The 22285-nt window shown below is 46.4% G+C and overlaps 1 protein-coding gene across 4 annotated transcripts in view; it reads left to right on the forward strand.

Moving 5' to 3' along the window:
* Positions 1-22285, forward strand: part of LOC119376795 (chromodomain-helicase-DNA-binding protein 8) — a 178252-nt gene that overhangs the window by 130169 nt on the left and 25798 nt on the right. For all 4 annotated transcript variants that reach the window (XM_037646517.2, XM_037646514.2, XM_037646526.2 and 1 more), the window contains 7 exons: positions 327-770; positions 861-930; positions 1043-1824; positions 3979-4105; positions 6392-6651; positions 8532-8666; positions 19518-19622. In XM_037646517.2, the coding sequence (XP_037502445.1) occupies positions 327-770; positions 861-930; positions 1043-1824; positions 3979-4105; positions 6392-6651; positions 8532-8666; positions 19518-19622 (1923 nt within the window). The remainder of the gene's footprint in view (positions 1-326; positions 771-860; positions 931-1042; positions 1825-3978; positions 4106-6391; positions 6652-8531; positions 8667-19517; positions 19623-22285) is intronic.

Here is a 22285-nt window from a genome sequence, read left to right on the forward strand (position 1 = left end):
GGTGGGTCGTGGTTCTGAAAGTAAAAATCTTGCATTACATTCAAGTACAGTTTTTATATAGCGCATGGTGCATTAGAGGTTGAACTACAAATGATATGCAGTGTTTTACAATTTATGGCAGCCAGGCCGATATTGTTTTACGCGTTTGTCAAAGCAGGAGCTTTGCACTGGCTTCTGGAAGTAAAGTTTTGTCAGCCTAAAGTTGAAAATTATAAAAATGCTATTGATTTATTGATATGTTGTTGGAAGCTAAGTGTGCAATTAAGTTAATTAAAAACTATGTTGCTTAATCAACTGGATTACAGTATGTTGCATTGTTTTTCCAGGACAAAGTACTTCAAATTCGGTTGGAATACATTGTACATGCTGTGGAGAAAAAGGAATGGCCAGTACCTCGTCAAGGTTTCACATTGTTGCCAGCTACTCCAACTGAGTCTCCATCATCACCTGTGGCCTCATCAGTGGCATCTGGCTCTGAACAAACCCTGCATGCCACTCCTGAGCACATTTCCTCTCCTGTGATCATACGAGAGCAGCACCCTCCTCAACCACCACCACCGCCGCCACCCCCTCCTCCTCCTCCACCTCCTCCTCCATCTGCACCTGTTATGCTTCCTGACCTGACCTCAAGGCTTTCCCCAGCACTTGTGACACCAAATGTGGCAGCCACTGCGGCTGGCATTGCAGCTGCAACTGTTACATCGTCAGTGGAAATGCCTCCAGTTGTGTCCGTGTCTGCTGGTCGCCATAGTCCTATCCCACCGACGCCGGTATGTACCTAATGCTGACGTTCTTTATACTTTTTGGTTTATTGCACTGAGGTGGTCATGTGTATTCCAATATCTGTCTTTTCGTTCTAGAACGATGACTTGCTCATAGGCACAAGGCGGAGAAGAAGGAGACGAAGGTTCGAAATAGAGGCAGAGAGAGGTCAGTATTGGTTGAAACCTGACATGTGAAAGGCTTAGTTTTGCCAATCTTTATACGCAATTTATGTTCTATTAAAGAAATTAAGTGTCAATTCTTATGGGTTTTTGTGCAGCCAAGCTACGAGCACTCCTGTCCCATAACTTGCAACAGCAGCAACTGAAGCAACTCCAGCAGTTTTTGGCACCCCCTCCACCACCCAGCACCAGCAGCCTGCCCAGTACACTAGCCACGGCTACTGCACCCATGAGTACAGTGGCCCCAAGTGTACCAGCCAGTGTGGTGGCCACTGCAGCCACGGCCGTTGTCACTGCATCCACGGTGACGACACCGCAGCCGGCGCACCGTGATGAGCCAAGCAAGCCTCCCCCGCCACCACCTGCCCACCAGGGTTCATCATCGGTGCGGGGAGGAGGGCCACCAGCCAGTGCGCTGGGCATGCTGGATCTGCGGGTCAAAGCTGCACCCACGCCGCCACCTGCAAAGGCCAGCACACCAGCCCCACCTTCCGAGGAGCCACCCATGGACTTGAGTTCAGGAGGCTCAGTACCTGCCACATCAAATTTATGTGCAGCAGCTACTATGGTGCCATCTGTGCGATCAGCCCTGCTCAATGGTGCTGTGGCAGCCAGTCGGGGCCGAGGAGGCGGCCGAGGGCGGCGTTCTGGTGGCAGCCGCATCGATGCCCTGGCCCTCAACCTGCAAGCACGTAAGCAGCAGCAGCTGCGTGAGGAGCATAAGCAGCCGGGATCGAGTGCAGATGAGAGGGAAGATTCAGATGCCTCATCAACCACCTCTGCTCCAGCTGTGCCCCCACCGGCACCAATGGCACTCCCTATGTCAGGTGGAAAGCTGCATGTAGACGAAAAGGAGTTGGAGCGGCTGCTGGCAAGAAAGGTGCGTATGCATGTGTCTGTAGCCGGCCTATACAAAATGGCTGTGTGGCTTGTGCTAGTATGAGAGAAAAACTATGCATATTTTACAGTCAGTATTTGTCAAAACGACAAATAGCAATTTTTCTCCCCCTTTTTTTTTCCTGGCATCACCTGGCTTGTCGTTAACGAAGTGCAGTTCAGAGACTTCTGTAACAACCAAAGTGTGGCACTGCCAACACAAAAGCTTCTTCTTCTTCTTTTTTTTTTTTTCTTCTTAAAGCCGGCGCGGTTAGCGTGGTGGCACCTGCGAGAGATCAGGTTTGAAGGGAGGGGGGCATGTGCTGCAAAAACGCCGGCTTGCGAGGCGCAGGCCCGCCTCGCGCACATCTGCACAAACAAACGAGCGCTCACTCTCCCCTTGCAGTTGCCGGGCCTTCGAGCGCGCCTTGCACGACACTGTTGCTTCGCGCTCCGTTGTCGGCGATGCAACCGCAGAAGATGCATGCAGCTCCTGCTCTTACGAAAATGACAAAATTCGGGTGAAAATCCCTAGGTTGTTGGCGGCAAAAATTCATTGGATCAAGGGTGTCTTCCGCTGCCACTTTGTTACATAGAGGTCGTAAATACATGTACTTCTATGGAGTAACGGCGGGGAATAGAAAAACTTTGTAATATCGAGGAATTTGTTGTGTGGTGGTTCGTTATAGACAGGTTTAACTGTAGTACATACGACCCTTGTAGGCTTCATTCGTACTAGGGCTCATAGCAGGTGAAAGCCGCAAAACTCGTTAAAAGTCTACCCGCTTCACCCTTCTAAGCAGGCGGAAGACCATCTCATGCACCAGATCAGTTCTGGATGAATTTTTTTGCCATGCCAAAAGTGCAGTGTCTTTGCGCTGTGCCAGAATCTGCACTGTGACTGCACTAGCATGTAATTATCCAGTCACAAATTCAAGATGGTGACCAAAAGGGTGGACAGTGGCTTTCATCAACGCAATCACAAATTGCCCTGTGCTGCACGACAGTGCCCACAGCCCTTATAAGGGTGTGTTTCTTAAAGGCCAACTCCGGCGATTTTTTGGCCATGTCAAAGTAACGGTGCTTTTATGTTCCTGAGACGCTCCTGTTACGGGCCCGATAGCAGAAATACTCGGCAAATTGGAGAATAATTTTAAATAAGCAAAAAAGCGCAACACCGAAACCGAAACCCAACCGAGTGTACTGTCTACGTATGACGTAGACGTTGTTACGAACGAACCGGAAGTCGTGCAAGGCATGCCGGTCACGCCGGCGTGGAGTATGAAAACTGTGACAGCCGGGACGACCAGTGAAGCGCCGGCCATAGCAACGCTGTCTGTCGCCTTGTGCACAGCAGACGCTCGCTGTAGCGGCCGAAGCACCGAAGTTAGCGGTGCCCTCGGCTGCGTCACTTCCGCTGCCTTACCAACACTGACGTCACAGACGCAATGTTGCCAATAATTGTGGGAAGCCAGGAGGGCGTTTGCAGACAATCTTTAAAATTCATTTGCAAACAATCTGCGCATGTCTCAAGCCTGTAATTTGGCATAAATGACGGAAACGTGCAAATGAACGTACCCAGCGAATTTCATTGAGATCCATCGACCTCGAAAAATCGCCGGAGTTGGCCTTTAAGAGCCAAATTTGGATGCAGATTGCCAAGGAGCCTGCAATTAGCAGATGTTTCAGCAGCAATGTGCTGGCGTGTCCCAATACGTACCACTTTTGCAGAGCCAGGTACATTCACCGCCGCTGTTATTAGAGTGTCCACTTATTTAGCGTCTACTGGTGCATCTTCAGAAAATTTGCCTTGTTTTGTAAATAAAGTTGCTGTGTTCTGTACTAGGAACCTTCTGTTTGCAGCTCTCTGCATCGTTTATTTTTTCACAGATGATGGTCACATCTTTAAGCTTCTTTGGGCCACCATGCTTAAATTCTCTAATATTCAAAGTGGAGTTGAATACCAAGAAACGGCCAGTGTGGGCTGAAAATGAGCATCTATGTGTTGCTCGGAGCTGTGAAGTTCCCAGCTAGTCATTTGTTCCTGAGCTGTTCCTTGCAGTAAATTGGTACTGTTACATGCAGATTTCGTTCTTGCATTGAAAGTATTGTATGTAATTATTGCACTAAACAACCCACTCTTTGCAACTACTTGCAGAGCCGCCACGAGGAGCCTCCCAAATCCCACAAAAGCACAGCAGTGCCCTTGTCCCTGTCCTCTATGCTGTCATCAAGCGTTCTGCCTCATGGAGCAGACGTACCCAGTAGCAGTCGACAAGTCAGGGGTAAGGATTTAAATCTTAACTATGGCTGTTTTGAGCACATAACTGCTGCAGACCTGTAAATTGTATTTGTCATTCTTATTCCTGCGTTGCATATGCTGGAAACATAAAGAATACGCGGAGTACATACTCTCTTCAGGGCTCAAGCAGACTTGTGGGCAAGCATTGCAAGACTTCCATATCAATGGCATGTCTGATGTGAGGCTCTTCTGACAACCTGTTTCTTAAGTTGCATCAGGCAGGCTGCCACAACCAAGGCACCTTGAAGAATCTTCCATTGTGATCGATGAGTTGTATGATGTGCATTACCAAAGCTTGAATAATATCCACTAGCAACGTTTCTTTGGCAGATATTGTTTATATTAACGTAGCATTTTGTTTTCATGAAATCTGCAGCAAGGTTGCATTAGTCCGAATAAATAACACTTTTTTTGTGTGGGATTGAACCGTATCCTGCTTCTCATGCATCCGCACTCTGTGTGTAGTTCACTAGATCATTCTTGTGTTTTACTGTAGCAAGCAGCTATAGCTTCCACAGTGTTGTGTTGTCTTGGGCAGTGGAAGTAAATAGCAAGGCAGTTTGAAAGAAAGTTAAAGAGATTGCAGAGGCATAGGTGATGTAATGATGGTGGTAGGTGAGAATGTCTGCAAAGGTTGACTTCTGGCCTCGTTGGTAAGACGTATCCGTGGCATTTAGTGCGGAGACTTGTGGAGGCACAGACAAGGAGGAGGGACACACACAGTGCGCTAACTTTTAACAGTGATTTATTATAACCCGGATCACACACATTTATATACATTGAAAACACAACTTGGGCATGTGTCGACACAGCTGCATCGAGGAAAAATAGTTCTTTCTTTGTTAAAGGGGTGGTGCCACCAAATTTGTGGCTTGCGCGTTCTTTGCTGTAAGCGTTTCCTATAGCTCCAGGAAGCATGATGCACGCACCAAAATTCATGTATTCTCGCTAAATAATTTAATATTGCCTTTTTATTTGGACAACTTTCGGTTTCGGTTTCTGGGCGCCGAGGTTGGGCAGTGACGTAGAAGTGTAGGAGGCGTGGTCACGTGACCACACAAGGCTGTGACGCACATGACCAGGAAGCGATCGAAACTCGGCGAGTGATGTAGCAACCGATGCTTTGCCGGTACTATAGTGAACTAGAATGTATTCTAGTTCACTACAGCCGGTACGTACGTTGCGGAAGTGGCGGAGGTCCGGAGGTCACTCACGTTACTACAGCAGATTTGGTGTGACGTCACTACAACTTTCGTTGCCCATCCTACAGATCTACGTCAGTGTTGGCGCGCTAGCGATGGGTTTCGATCGGGAGAATGAGCATTTAGGTACACTTTGGAAGTGAATTAAAATATATTCTAAACGTTTGCTGTGTCCGACCCTTCGTGTGGAATGTCCTTGCATACAAAGGAAACCCACAACAGGCTTGTTATAGCCTCGAAATTTGATGGCACCACCCCTTTAAAGATAGTCATGGCGTACTAATGCAGTCTTGGCCTAGCTTGTGAATAGATGCTGGCTCAGTAATGTACCAGATACCTCTATCATCTGGTAAATATTATGTAGGGCAAACGGGGCCGTGTCTCAATGGCAGGCTCGGGGAACACTGCAACAATGTAAAGGAAGTTAGTGATGGCTAGTTAGTCGCACATTGCAGCATGTGCAGTTGCTCTGCGCTTTTTGATTGCAGTTTCATTGTACGTAGGCACAGTGACGAAACTACAAGATTGATTATTGAATCAGCATCTGTTCATAAGCTTGGCTGAGATTGCATTTGTACGCCATCACTATTTGAACAAAGAAAACTATTTTTCTTCTATGCAGCTGTGTCTGTGCATGTCTGAGTTCTTGGTGTTGGGTGTGTGAAGCAGTGTGAAGAATGTAGCTTCATCTAGTATTAATAGTGAGCTTAGAAGAGTAAATATGACTGATGGATTGTGTAGGTAAGTCCATGGCCACACTCCTGTTATTTTTCCGGAGAATCTGGGCTTTTCACTCGTATTTTACTTGTGCCCTTTGCTGTGTTTCTTCTTTCTTTTCATTCCCCACATTAGTCTAATAATGCCACCCCTTGCCAATATGATACTTTTATTCAAATTATGAACTTGAATGTGTTCTGTTGAACTCGTGATGTTAACTGTGGCTAAGTTAGATTCAGTTGCTGTCGCTATTCAAGATTTTGTGTTTGTGGTCTTGATACTTTGACACAAAGGTAGTAGTCTGTGTGAATAAAAAAAAAAAAAAATTTTGCATTTCTATTCAATGGCAGACATCCCCAGTCTGAGCAGCGTGGCTACTAGCCTCCCTGGCGCGAACAAGGCTGTGGATTCTCGCGGTGGCTCTTCAGCCCTTCAGCAACAGCAGCAGCAGCAGCAGCAGGCGGCAGAGCAGGCCTCGGCGGCAGCGGCCATGCACCAGGACCTCAAACGCTGGCTGGATGACCATCCGGAGCTGATGGCCAGCCACCCAAGTTTGACAGCCGCAGCAGCGGCCATGGCCTTTTCGCCCATGCCCTCTCTGTCGAGCCATGTGAGTATTCTTTGTGTTAACGTGCTACAAGAAATTTCATTTTTGAAATGAGTATAAAATATGTAATATAGTTCACCCTTAGCTTAATATCATATAATAGGTTATGAGCCTCAATAATGTCGGTTGTCTGCCAAATGGAAATTCCAGGAATTATGATGAGTCTTTAAAAAGCTTAAGGAAAACTTGGGGAAGTTCTACTTCTGTGATAGAAAATTGGGCAATAATTTCATTAAAACGGAATAGAAGTTGCAGTAATGTTCGATGGAATACAGTCGATCCCGAATATATCGAATTATTGGCTATATCGAACAGTTGCTAAATCCCCTTGAATTTCCCATGTAAAAGTATGGGCTTGGGGTGCACATATATCGAACTCCCGCACAGCAAAACATCCGCTATATCGAACGGTGCCCCGCGCCGAAGCCCAGAAAGTGCATTTCTCCTAACAACTATTGATCATTTTTCAGCCGCGTTCATACAAGTTCCAATCCCTCGTCACGCGCAGGTGACGAAGTTGCGTTGCTCTAGTACGTTCCGCAGCGCTTGTCAGTTCACCGGTATATTTGACGCGCAGTACGCAGGTTTTAACGCATGGGCTAGTGTTTTTCAAAGAGGCTGATTGCCGAGGGCACCAAAATGAGAATTCGAAGTGACTTCGCAGTCTTGTTGTAATGTTTGCATTCCCTTCCTTTTCTCTTCGTGCACGATGGCATGCGGGCCCGCAAAGCATGGCCTTCGAGATCCGCAACCTCGTGATGTATTTAATGTTTTCAGTTTTAAAACGCTGATCTCAGAGGCTACGCTTTTTTTCGCATTTCTTGCCAAAGTAGCGGCTGCCTTCTGCAAAGCCACAAGTGCCATTGGTATCGCCAACATGTCAACGGTGGAGAAATGTTTCTTCGTGCAGCGGTGCAGCGTTGTCTCTTGCAGAATGTGTACTGTGTGTACTTCGCGCTTTGTTCTTGATAAATCGTCATTCGGTAGTCGAACTAAACATTGTCCCGCTCGTAGCGATAAAAATGATGACCGGTGCTTGAAATGACGTCAAGTAAAGCACTCTCGTGCACTGTTTCCTTACGGGCCTTGGTGCCAGGTGACAACTTCGGGCGCGTCATGACCGTCGACTACGGCGTACGGTGCATGAGTGAATTTTGCGACTTAGCGTTTCCGGGCGCCGTATCGGACGGGAGCACAGCGAGTGACTTCATCGGTGCAGATAACGGCGTAGCGGTTTCTGACTGCATCGATGCCGAGATCATAGCTGACATTGCCGGTGCTGCGGAAATGGACCCGTGCGGCTTGAAGATGCCAGCCACCGCTGCCACCGCTAAACCCTTTACGGCGCTACAGAGCTCGCATCAGCGTCCAGCGTCAATCACCGCTGTTGTGTCCGAAGGTGCTGAATTTACTGATTTGGAAAGCTTATATAATATTGACGATGACTTGATGAATTCACGGTGCGCAAGAAGCAAGACAAGTTGACAGACTTTATTTATGCGAAATAAACTGCGTTAACTTGCAAAAGAAGTTCTCGCCTTGTTCTTTAGTATATGTGAGCGAATCGTCATGTTCGCGCTTTTTACGATTTCAGAAAACTGTGTCGAGGCCTGCAGTGCTTTAATTAAAGCTTTAAATACGCATATTTCGCGATCCCCTTTGAGTTCGATGTATCCGGGATCGACTGTAATTAAGTTTTTTCTTTCCGCCATTGATGGTGAGACTTCACTGACAACACCATACAAAACGCAAAGAAAGATGCTGAGGCTCTTAGCTACAGTCAGCCTCCCCTTTGTTCTTTTTGCTGCCTCTCTGTCTTTCATTTTCTAATTTGGTTTGGTCATCTTGAAAGGTGGTATTCTTATGACAATTTTCTCGTGTAGCAGCTGGAGTTGCTCGAGTTGCCCGAGTCAAGGCGAAGGGGCAGGAGACCTCGGTTGGACCCTAGCAAGCTGGATCCACACTGCCTCACCGGAGATGAGAATGTCTCTGTGATCAATCGGCTGACCGGGAAGAAGGTCAGTATTGTTTTTGTTGGTACTCTATCACTTACAGGCACACTACTGTGAAGCATTAAATCAGTTTAAATTAATAAGTTATTCATCATCATCATCATCAGCCTGTCTACGCCTACTGCAAGGCAAAGGCCTCTCCCATGTTCCGCCAATCAACCCGATCCTGTGCTTTCTGTTGCCACGTTATACCTACAAACTTCTTAATCTCATCTACCCACCTAATTTTCTGTCTTCCCCTCCTGCGTTTGCCCTCTCTTGGAATCCAGTCAGTTACCCTTAATGACCACCGGTTATCCTGCCGACGTGCTCCATATTCATTTCTTCTTCTTACTTTCAACTATGATATCCTTAACCCCCGTTTGTTCCCCGACCCACTCTGCTCTCTTCCTGTCTTTTAAGGTTACACCTATCATTTTCCTTTCCATCGCTCGCTGCGTCGTCCTCAATTTAAGTTGAACCCTCTTTGTAAGTCTCCAGGTTTCTGCTCCATAGGTAAGTACCGGTAAGATGCAGCTGTTATATATCTTCCTCTTGAGAGATAGTGGTAGACTACCATTCATGATTTGATAATGCTTGCCGAATGAACCCCATCCCATCCAAGTTATTAGGGATGGGCGATTAGTATGAGGATATATCGAACCCACATAATCGAATTTTTGGCTATATCGAACTTGTAAATTATCTCCTTGAAAATCCTTTGTAAAAGTACAGAAATTCGCACGTCTATATCGAACGGTATTTTTACCCGCCATCGGATATATTGAACGCCGCGCGAGCTGGAAGGCGCGCTTCAGCACTCGCTGAGCCCCGCGACCTTCGCGGCACCGCGCCTCAGCCGACATCCAAAACACTCGAAAACGTGAGGGCGAAAGGACTCGGACTGTACTCCTGCTGGGCGTGTTCTCCAACTTGTGCAACGGCTCTTTTTTTTTCTTTTGTTTCTCTCTCTTTCTCCTACGCTCTCTGGGTTACCGTCGGCTCGGAGAGCAGGAACGAAGGAGCCGGCAGCCTCCTCCTTTCGCTGTTTCTTTTTCTTCCTTTCTTCTTTTTGTTGCTGTTTTGTGAGTTTCGATCAGCCAATGACAGCCCACCCCTTTTGTATTTGCTCAGCCAACCACAGCTCGCGCCTTTCGTACATCGGTGCTGCCCTCGCAGGTAACCCGGGCGCCCGGGTAGCCATCGCCGCCATTGCAACTGATCGCGAGCACTTTGTTGGCAGAGTTCACTTCCGTGAGGTGTTGCATACCACCGCATTCCTCTTTTGCGTGCGTGCTCCCCTGCGAGCTCAAAAACATCGAGCTGAAGTTTCTACTGGCCAACACGACAGCGAAGCTGCAACTGCTCGACCAGGGCATCATCAAGTCCTTCAAAGTGGGCTGAAGGTTGACCTGCTTGGTGCCATTCAAATGGTGATGTGCGCCTGGCGAGACGTGAAGACCGACACGGTGGCCAACTGCTTCCAGAAGGCAGGGTTTGTGACAGCGCAACTTGTGGAAACCACTGAAGACGGTGACGACAAGCGCATAGACAACGCATTTCACGAGTTGTCGTCCCTTTTCCCGGCTGCCGTTCCACCCGAAGTGTCTGCGGACGATTTTGAGGAAGTGGACTGCAATGTTCAGGCTGTAGTGAACATTGCTGACGAGGACATTGTAGCTGCGGTCGCAGGGACCCAGGATGCCCAGGCCGACAGCTCAAGTGGCGATGAAGATCGTCTGGACGAGGCGGCGGCTACTGTGTACTTCGCCGCTGAAGTGGCGGCACCGTTCGGCTCGATTCGCCATTTTTGCGGCAATTTTGCGGTGAACCGGGCTGTCGCACCTGGACAGCCTCGATAAGATCGAGGCCAGCGTCTTCAGCTTCATTTTGAAGACGAAGAAGCAGGCCAAGATAAGCGATTTTTTTGCGCAAATAAAACATTCTGTTGCATTGTGTGTGTGTGGAATTACAGTCGAACTCCGCTACAAAGTACTCCGCTTCAACGAAATTTCCGGTACAACGAAAAATTCTCGGTTCCACGTCAACAGTCCATAGGAGTCAATGCATAAATATGCTCGCCACAACGAACATTTTTTCTGCTGCCGTTCCGCTTCAACGAAATTTACCATGCCATTCTGGGCTCAAAAATTTAATTTACTGTGCAATAAACACAATCTCGGACATTTTGATGCATTTTAGAACATAAAAATACGAATTCAAAGTCTAAATCGCGTGTTGGCACCTCCGGAAACCGCCGCTGTTGATTGAGTATGGGGGCCGCCATTCCTTGATGGCGACGGCGATCGGACTGCCCTGCTTTCGCAACTGGTTTGAGTTGCTTCTTAGTCGCAGACAATCCGAAGCCAAAGCTCAGTTGTCCACACTGAGGTGCAATCGCGGTACGATTCCTTTTCCGATGCTTTTCCAATGTTTTTCATGCTTTTCGCGCTTCGCTAGTGGTCAAAGCGACGGTACGTACGCGTTATCAATGCGAGCAGCCCTGGGGTGCAGTCGCGAAACGATGCCTTTTCCAATGCCAATGCTTTTCGTGCTTGGCCAGTGCGACCGGTAGTCGGAGCAACAATTCGTCCACGTTATCAACGGGATCAGCCAGCCGCGAGTGGTGGATAAGAATAGCATAGAATAAGGCGTAAGTCATCGCTCTGCGATAGCACGCCTGCATCTCGCTGTTGTTGGCGAATAGCTTGTGTTAGCATATTAGTGCAACTGTGCAGTTTGTGTTGCGCGCCCGTGCCTCTGTTTGGTTTGTTCGCGGAAGCCGCGAACGTTGTTTCTGCGTGCTTTTCAACGTGGCGTCGCTATGCATATACGAGAATCGCGTCGTGACGCTGCTGGGGACGCAAAGGAAGCAGCAGACACTTTTTGAATTTTGGAAATAAAGGTTTCTCTGTTCTACTATCTCAGGTCAGCCATATTTTTTTCGATTTCACTACAACGAAATGTTCGCTTCAACGAACATTTTTCCGAGCACCGTCAATTTCGTTGTAGCGGGGTTTGACTGTAGTTGTCATTGTTGAATGCGCCAATTGTAGGTGATCATCCGCCACTGGTAAGGTTACTGGGCCTGTATTTTTTATATCAAATTTTTCATATATCGAACTAATTCACGATCCCCTTCGAGTTCGATATATCCATGTTCGACTGTATCTTAAATTTTGCTTTTCATTGAGCACCTTAATTTATATCAAGGCCTTAAACAATGGGGGTTGAACTTCACTTATATCAAAAACTAGACGAGTTAGAGGAAAAGTAATTGCATATTTGAAATCAGCAGAAAAAGCTGCACAAACTTGTATAGATTCATCAGAATTGATGGAGAAGTAAAGAAAAAAATGTCTAAGATGGGTCTGCCCCGTTTAAAGGGACACTAAAGGCAAATAACAATTTATGTCACAGTGAAAGCCCAATGTATGACAACTTCTAAAACAGCAATATTATCAACAACAGTGCCCTACTTACCGAGAAATTAAGCTAAATGTATCACATGATGAGCGCCACGAGTGGGACATTTTCGAAGTGATCCCGATGACGTAGGGAAGTCGGCCTACAATAAATCACTAGTAATCAAACTAGCAGCAGTAAAAAAAGAACATTCCGAGCATCAAAAGACGTAATAAAATGCTGTTTGTTCGTTTCCGCTTGATTCATGGAAAACAAAACCTCCGTGGCGTTGCCATGGGGAACGGCACGCGTGGTTCAAAGGTTCCGTTTTCGCCGAACTGTGCCTCGCCCGTCTCAGTGGTAGTTTCGGGATCGCGTACTGCCGTGCGTGTTTTGCGCGCTCGTGAAAGTCGCTCTGACAGAAAGTTCAACCAAATGCCGCATGCGTGTGATATTGCCGGATGCCCGAATGGTGCACAACGCCAGTGCTGCAGCAAGGAAACCGGTGTGTCTTTTCACTGGGTGCCGCGGAATGAACCCTTACGCTCGAAGTGGCTTAGTGTCATGCCATTGCGCCAGTTTGCTAAACAGTCAAAACCTCTGCGTGTGTGCTCGCTGCACTTTCGTACTCAGGATTACAAGACCAACCGCAGCTTGGTGAAGGCTTTGAATGTGCCCATCCGAGCAAGTCTTTGCCGCAGCACCGTTGTTGCTACTGTGGGTCCCGCTACTTCCGCTCGGCTGCTACTAGTGTCGGCGGCCGCGCAGTAAAAGTGGGCAACGTTGGGCACGGCAGCAGTGACGTATGAAAGTCGTATTTTCAGGCGGGAGATTTGAAGCGTGCTAACGCGATGCGGACCACTAAAAACGTGATTTTATTTCAAAATAAGCACTTCCTTGGCACAAAAGCAGCACTACGAGGTTTCTGGACCGCTATTTCAACAATCAACGTCGACTTAATATTTGTCTTTAGTGTCCCTTTAACTTAAAAAGTAATGAATGTGGAGGTAATATGTACATTTAATGTCGTTCCAGCACGGTGCACTCTTGAATGGAACTTTTGAGGTGCTTTGGTGAGCAAAAATGGTCATGAAACTGACTTCAAGACCAAATAACTCGACAAGTGTGCATTACATGTCTGTAATATTTTAGAGATACCTTTTTTTAGACGTTCTAGATTATGAAAAAAAAAATATTTCAGAAATTTTTTTTTTCGAAATTTTTTCGCCTCCCAGACCAGTGTCTCCCCTTAACCTTGAAATGTTGGTTCATGGCAGCATAGAGTTTCCTACAATGCTTACTAGAGGGAACTCTGGCGCTAGTGTCTATGGGAGCTGCAACGCATGACGCTTCAGCCAGCATGGGAATGATGGGTAGTACACAAATTTGTCTAAACTTCGTACTTTCGGCTCCGTTTGGCTCCGCGTTGGCTGCGTCCGCTTTGTCGAAAAACGAAGTTCAGCAAAAGTCAGCTGTTTCACTTCGCCACTTTAACTTCTTTAGGCTCAGCAATTCAAATCTGATCATGAAGTTCACAACGATACATTCTTTTATCTGAAAGAAAACCAAAACATAGCAATAAACAAAGCCACAAGTACGTTTGAAGCCGCAAGCACGAAGACTAGGCAAATTTGTGTACTACCCATCATTCCCATGGTAGCTGAACGATCGCAGCGCCAGAGTCCCCTCTAGTTAATTTTAGGAAACTATGCATGGTAGTGGGGATATTACCTTAGAGAAACCAAATTGTTTCACTGCATAGCACTTCCATGCTGCAGTGAAACCATCTTTACAGGGGGTTTACGTGTGGTCAAATATTCATTTATTCGTTCATTTCGAATACTGTAATACAGTAATAGTACCTCGTTAACTCGAAGTAGTAAAAACCAGGAAAAATTTCGAGAGAAGCAAAATTGCACAAATTCTATTGAGAACTCCAGTTCTATCTAGAAGCGTTATCACTACTGACCAGTTTCCTTACAGGAGTGCCTAACTGGCTCTATGTAAAGGTTTTAAAGAAAAATTATCACATACCAGAGCTATCAACCAGCTGTGTTTTTCGGCACTGCCTTTTTATTTAGTACAGTAAGACCGACTAAGTCTGGTCAGCCTCTCAGTAACACTTGCACCTAGTAAAGCTTTCTTGAGTTGCTTAACACATCGCATGTGCCGATCTTCCGCGCCGCTCCACTGAACTTTATTTCGCATCAAGCGAAGCATGTTTCTTGTTTCGGCTGATGTCGTCGACACTGCCACGATCACCGTGCGTGACGCCACGTTGTTTCTCTTAAGAAAACGGTCAAACCAGCTGTCGTTGCAGGTGAGATCAGTGTAGCCCACCGCTAGTCCAGAGAATCGGCCTTCTCTGTCAATGTTGTGGCTAAAAGGGGCTCCTCTCACACGATGCAGCCACACGATCAACAACATCTTGACGTCCGGAAACTTCGAGCCTCGAATTAGCTTCTTTGGTTAGGGCTACCTTTCTTTGCAGCATCAATGATTTGCTTTGCTTTGGCGGCCACATCTCACGGCCGACGAAAAAATCCGCGCGACGTGCCTTGCGTAAATAAAATGCTGAAATCACATCTCTGACGGTAAACAAAACGACGTGTACGACCCAAGTCGCTGGGTTCCGACTTTACTTTCAGGAACAGTGTCCACTTCATCGTAAGCGTGGCAGCCTTGTGCGAACCTTGTGAAACATATGAAATTTTGCCGCTAGTATTTTGTGAAACGGTTTGACGGTGAAGCTTTTGTTCCACTCTCAGTCGAGATTTCGCGATAACCGAAAGTGGGCACGGAAATACTTCGAGATAAAGGGCAATAAATACATTGCACCTATGGGAAATCGTTCGGTACCGCGGAAAATTTCGACTTAGCCAATTTTTCAAGATATGCTAGTTCGAGTTAACGAGGTATTACTTTATTCGTTTGAATATTTGAAGCTCTCAGTATTCGCCCATGCCTATAAATTATACTTTGAAAACTCTCTTGTCGTTGATGTTACCATAATGTTGCCATGAGTTTGTATTGAGCTGCATTGACTCGATACAAATTTCTATAAACTAGCTATGTTGGAGGGGCCCTGCAACACTTTTTCAAGTAACCATCGAATGGCTTCATTAGACGAGTTTATTGCCTCAAGAATCAATCATTGCAAAAAATTTTTAGAATCTGTCAAGTACGAGTGGAGTCAAGTACGTGTCAACACAAGTCTGACGTCATGGGAGACTGCAAGTCACGACGCACTAGCAACAGCTGTCAGTTTGCTGCCAGTCGCACGTGGTTCACGTAATCTACAACAAGTGAATTGTCGTCCAGAAAGACTGACAGCAATTTCTGCGATTTAGGCTGCATGCAGGGTGCAGATTTCACAAACCCAGCGGACTGTGTTGACTTGTGTGATAATGTCCATTGCGGTGGGGCTGGCTTGCAGTTGCTGGGCGACGAAAAATTTAAAATCAAAGTAAGATTATTTATGTGTTGTCTGGCTCCGGTGTGTGGAGAACATTGATAGTGCACACCATGGAAACTAATAATGTCCCTTTTGTGGTGCCTCAAAATAATGTCAGTACTCCTTTAATGACAACAGTGCTTTATTTATCAAGATATAATGTAAAGGTAGGAGGCGAAATACAGCTTCAGTGGGACATTCTATCACAAGCCCAATTATCTACTGCATCCCCTGTATAATACTGTCGGTAGTACTCAACCACATATTGCAGTGCATTCTAAGACAGCATAAAATGCTAGCTACACATTTCTGTGTGATTCTTTAAAAAAATATCTATACTCTAGCCTCCTTATAGTGATCTAAGAAGTAGAGCTGTGCGACTATTAAAATTGGAGTGCGAATCGCATCGAATATTTTTCGAATACTTCCAAGCAAAACTACAGAAAATGTTTCAGAGGATCCCTAAGCACGTTCTTATGAGATGGGAACATGAAAGCATTCCTTTTGGCTAGGTTGGTGTTACAGAGGGGTGTACAAAGGGGTGTTCCCGGGTTGTGTTATAAAGAACGAGGAAATGTGGACGCTGAATTGTGTTTATTTACATATTTCGGTACAACCAAGGTGGTGTCGACTACACTTTATATCTCCTCTCTCTTTCGTTGTCGAGGTACTCTAAATTGCAACGTCGACGAATCTTCTGCCGATGTCATCGTCAAGCCTGCAAAGTTGCCATCTGACTTGCTTCAGCTACGTGTTGCAAAGTCACTATTCACGCTGCTGCCACACTGCTTCCACAGAACTTGAAGGCCAAGATGATATTTCACCGTTTTTAGGTTGATGTTAACGAATTCGATATCGCAGGCTGATTTCGTGGCATCAAGACATTATTTGGAAAGCATGTTCCGCAAACGAGTCGATCAAGTACCAAACCGAAACCATGTTCGCGGCATTAGCAACAGCCGACCATCAGTGGCAGATGCAGTGACATCGGCATCACAAAATTGCGATGTTCGCACAGGATTTCGGCTTGACCACGGTAGTAGAATACAGTGAAACCTCGGTGATATGAATCTCACGGGACCACGAAAAATATTCGTATCATCCAAAATTCGTATCACCAGAAAGCATGGAAAATTAGCATGCGACAAAAGAAAGCTGGCATACATTTTCATTTATTGTTTGTCAGGGCTGCGGCAACGTCAGGAAGAATCCTGAATGATTGTCATTCAAGTTTTTGGATGTCGGCAATCATTCCAGCACTCGTAAATATACGGCTCGTACGCGCGCATTTAATTAATGAACCAGGTGCGTTGTGATCCGCGACACTGGGAGGCTGTTACGCGTCTCTGAAGGTTTATTCTGACCGTAAGAAAAGTGTTTTTCTTACACCGTGATCCTGACGATTTGGCGGTGCGGCACGCATGCCCATGCTTGCGTTCCCGCGCTCACACGTGCTTGGCGCGTCTTCCACGACAGCGCGGACAGCACCTCTTCGTACCTGGGCGGTAGCGTACGTTCGTATCAAACGTCGCTGGGTGAAAATCGGTTCGCAACAACCGTACTCCATTAGACTGCAGGCCAATTAGCTTTGGCCGGGACCAACGAAAAATTCGTATCACCCCGAAATTCGTATGAGCTGTGATCATATCACCGAGGTTTCGCTGTAGTTCTGTAACCATGGGCTCGACTACGGTCTGTGTGTGTCAAATTTGTTCCTAGCGATGTGGAAGTAGTGCGTACCCCTTTCATTATGAAAGCTCATATTAAAGGAAAATTCGCATGCTAATGAAAGCTATGTCGTGTCCATTTTGCACGCCGTAAACCTGTGTCCGTCAGTGGTGCAAACAAAAGAAGGAGATCTTCAGGTGCATGTCGACCAGGAAATGTTTTTCCGGGTCGAAATTGGGAAAATAATCCGAGCTTCGATGACAGGCTTGCAGGCGTTCTCAAGCAGCTTCGTGTAGACCGACCTTGTCAAGGTAACGATCGAGGTGGTTCCAGAAGTGACCTCAAAGCCAGCAAAACTGAATCACTGAACAAAAGGAACTGCCAGCAGAATAAATTTACTTGCTATGAGGGTGCATTGTGCTTGCCCCCCCCCTTTTTTTTCTTAAGTACGGTATAAGCAGATGTTGTGCTTCGCTCTTTTATGTTGTACTCCTTCTAGTGTGAGTGCACTGATCAAGCTACCTTGTCTAAAATAGTGTCATGGTGCGGCGACGGCCGTTAACCTTTCCGATAGGTCGAAATTCACGAGGAGAATTGGATTTACGCGCATCATTTAGAAGCGCTGTGATATGATTTTCAGCGAATGAAACCTTTATATTTATTTTCCGGAAGTTCGCATACTTTGAATAGTAAAATTCCTGTGTGAATTGAATCAAATAGCTAACACTATTTGAAAAATATTTGGAAGTTTCAATATTCGCTCACCCCTACTCACAATCCATTCGGCAATGATTTCCAGGGGCGCTCGCTTCAGCCTCCCGGTAGGCGTTTTTGCCACATAACTGATGAGTCCACATTTTGTGTTTCACATTTGCAACCAATTTCTTGGAAAGTGGCAAAAATTTATTGTACCTTTCTTGTACCTTTCTGCGCAAATAACCATAATGGAGCTTGTCTGTACACCATTTTTTCTTCATTGCATGACGGCAGACAGCACATGCACCAGTGAAAACACAGGCCGATGCCTGCCATGTGAAACTAAACACCCGTTGACAGCGCCACTGCATTGTCATGATGTAGGGCCAGTGGAATAGGTTTAGAGCACCGCAATTGCGAAAATGGTGTCATTTCGAACAAGGAACACGTTCGCTTCAGTAGACTTGTCTGGATTGGATCAAAATTAAATGTACATGTTGGTAACGTAATCTTAAAAACCATGGGATTTAGAATAGTATTTCTTTTAAAATTATCGAATTTTGTAATTATTTGAATGCAATGCAAGGGCTGGCTTAAAGGGACACTAAAGGCAAATAACATTTTATGTCAGAGTGAAAGCTCAATGTATGACAACGTCTAAAACAGCAATATTATCAACAGCAATGCCCTACTTACCGAGAAATTGAGCTAAATGTATCACACGACGTGTACCACGAGTGGGACATTTTGGAAATGATCCCGATGTTGTGAGAACGTCCGACTACATTTGATCACTAGTAATCAAACTAGCTGCAATAAAAAAAGAACCTTCCATGCATCAAGAGACGTAATAAAATGCTGCTTGTTCTTTCCTGGTTGATTCATGGAAAAACAAACCTCTTTGGCGTTGCCATGGGGAACGGCGCGCATGGAGAGTCGCTGCCGAGGCTGCTGTCACAGTACGCAACGACGCCGGCACTACAAGCCCTCAGCAGCATGCCGCGTTTATTGGGGCTCAAGACGATGAATTGGAGCCCAGCGTCGCGAGCCAATGTCTCGTTGTCAGGTTCACCGTCTACATCCATTGCGGCGATTGTGGCAAGCTTCGATGGCTTATATGGCCATTGTTGCTGCTGTGTCTCCTGCTTACTTTCGCACTGCTGCTACTAGTGTCGGCGGCCGCGCAGTAAAGGCGGCCAACGTTGGGCACGGCAACAGTGAAGTCAGAAAGACCGCTTTCAGGCAGGTGAATTGAAGTGCACTAACGCGGTGCGGACCACTAAAACATGATTTTATTTCAAAATAAGCACTTCCTTGGCACAAAAGTAGCACTATGAGGTTTCTGGAATGCTATTTCAACAATCAACGTCGACTTAATAATTACCTTTAGTGTCTCTTTAAGCAACGAAATTGTTAAAAAAAAGAACCTTTTACAAGTCAGTGTGGGTACCTCAATGCAGCGTTTCCATCTGTGTTTTCTTTTTGCACTCTAGCTTTTCTTTATTTTCTTGCTTGCCGTTCATCTTCTCAAGGCAAGAGTGTTTTAGCATAGAGTAATTTAGTAATACAAGAAAAATTTTTTTTCTTTAGTGTCCCTTTAAGGCGCACTGTACGGCACTCTTTAAGGCTTTCTATTGAATATGATTTTTGTGCAGATCACTGGAAGCAAGGCACCTCCTCTGAAGCACCTTGCCGAGTGGTTAGAGAAAAACCCCATGTTTGATGTTGACCCGAAGTGGTCGCAACTTGTCAAGGAACGGGTATGTAGTCTTACTTGTCTTCTTTCCTTTTTTGTTCGTATGCTTATATATTTATCATTTTAAAAATCTTTTTTTTTTTTTCAGTTGCTCTTCTTTTGTCACTTTAAAGCGTCTTTGACTGGGTGTGATCATTGCAAACATTGCAGCATGTTGATATGAGGTGATGATGATCCTTGAATTGCTGCTTGCCATGAAAATGGTGCAAAGTCGAACGAAATCTTGTATGCACTCTGAGGGGGTCCGCTCTATGCACGGCTGGTGCAGAAGCCTAGCTCCGGTCCCAGCGCAAATAGTCGTACCGTGCACGTGTCAACGTCCTCTTCCCGTAGCACGAGTCATCGCAGCTACGACGGGTTCAGTTGAATAAGGCAACAGGCTAGAACAACAAACAACACTTTATTGCTACGCTAGCAATAACGCATAAATGTCGCGTAGAGGGATAGTCCGCTCTAGTAGAAAACAAAGGGTAATGCTTACACCTTCGGTCGATGGTCGGCTCGCAAGTCTTAGGGCGGTGAGGTGGTACCTGCCAGGTCAGCAGAGCAAGAGAGAGCCGTCTCTCTGCCTGGTCAGCAGTTTTATCCACCTCCCGTCTCCCTCCCCACCGCGAGGGTTGTTTCCCTCGCAGGGGCAAGTTCCCTTTCCCGCGAGCGGGGACGCGAGGAGCAGCGGGAAAGAAGGGGTTGCCCGGAAAGGGGTGACTGTGCTCCTCTCCTATTAGCACCTTGGCTTCCGCCGTCAGTTCGCGATCGCGCTAGCGTTAAAGAAAGGAAATGGGCGCGCGTGCTCTCCCACAACTCAAATGCAGGCCAACCAGTTGGTCGTATAGCCAGTAGAGATGTCAACATAGCTCTCACTTAATGTGTCATAGCTCTTGCACTTTATGCACAAATAGCCAGCAGCATGTGAATAACATGAGTATTCCCTTGAAACAAACAGAAGGTGATGCTTGTAAGATGTCATGTGGCATTGGCTTTGCTGTAGAAAAAATAATGGTTTCAGATGCTGGCCAAAACAATGGCAAATGATTTAAAAAAAAAACATTGAACTAATTACAGTTTGAATTTAACAAAGGCTGCTGCATACAACATCTGCACTTTGGGGAATGACCGTCATGGCAGCAACACATGATACTCACTGCCATGTGATTCACAAATCTGCAGTAACAGTGTAACGAAGCCAGTAAATCAGTGGGAATTTACTTTGATATATTGGAGCTTCATTATATCAAGGAAAAAAAAGGTCTGGCCTTGATCTATCGCATGCAGAGTGCTTGAGGGGAGACCCTGCGTTAGATACATATTTCTTTATTTTTGAGCAGATTTTTATGAAACTTTCGTAGCTTATGTACCGTATTTACTCGCATAATCCTCGCACTTTTTTTTCCAGAAAACCGATGGAAAATTGGGGGGTGTGAGAATTACGCGGGGAAAATTTTCCGCGAAAACGTAGAGCGCTAGAAAAAAAACAAAAAACTAAGCGGCAGCAAATCGGGATTCTCCCGCCAGCAACTAACTACAAGCTATGAAAACTGCTAATACAAGACTTACCTTAACAATAAAACTACAGGTTTAACACAAATCAATGTTTATTTGCAGACACTAAAGCCACTAGCAAATAAAGTGTCTCTTGGCCGAACTACTCGGAGTCAGAGTCAAGACTGCCGTCGACGTCGCTCGTAGCGGCATCATCAGAGTCGTCGCCAGCTTCAGCATTGTCTCCATCGCCATCGTGAACCACTTCGTCTTCCGTCCCGTCCAAGGCGTTGGAAATTCCAGTTTTTTTGAAACTGTGGACTATGATTTCTGGGGAAATCATGGCCCATGCCTCCATTACCCACGCACAGAGGAGCTCCACTGACGGCTTTTTTATCTTTCCCCCGGGAGTCATGGCATGGTCGCCTTCAGCCATCCATTCGGCATACAGCCTCCAAACATTATCTTTGAACGGTTTGTTCAAGGATACAGTACAACCTCGTTATAACGAAGTTGAAGGGGGAGTCGTAATTACTTCGTTATAACCATTAGTTCGTTATAGCCAATATCCATTTCTACGGACAATTAGCACGCAAGAGAGGATGTACTGACCACCAAATCCCACAGCAGCCCGCCACGCAAACGAAAAACGGCCGTCGCACGGAGAAAAACTAGCAAAAGAAAAAAAAAAAAAAAGAAAGAACAGCAAAGAACTGCTACTTTATTCACGCCAAACTCGGCGTACCAGCCGGCGGCTCACTTAGCAGAAAAATATTCCTTAATAAACTTCTGCCGTATCTTCCTCAGACGGATGATGGCTCTTTCGGCCGCTGCCGCTATGTCGAGTTCGTCCTTGCCGTCATCGTGAGCGCCGAAGAAGCGGCGCAGCAGGTCTGCCGCATCCAGCGCTTGCGCGGACGTCGGAACATCGGGTTCACCAACTCCGGGCTGTCGTCGACACATTCGTCACTGTCGTCATTCACCACCCCTGTCACCGCGCGCACAATTTCAGCCTCTGTCAGCTCTTCGGTTGTCACCGCGTCAGCATCGGCACTGACGTACGTGCAGAAGGTGTCGCAGTCGGGCAAAACTCCGGCGTCAAGGAGAGCGTCCCACGACGCCAGGTCTTGGTCACGCGCGGCACCCTCATTAGCGGCAGCACCGATAACTTTGCTGTCACCGCCGCTG

This window comes from Rhipicephalus sanguineus, chromosome 1, assembly GCF_013339695.2.
Source record: "Rhipicephalus sanguineus isolate Rsan-2018 chromosome 1, BIME_Rsan_1.4, whole genome shotgun sequence".
Lineage (NCBI taxonomy): Eukaryota > Metazoa > Arthropoda > Arachnida > Ixodida > Ixodidae > Rhipicephalus > Rhipicephalus sanguineus.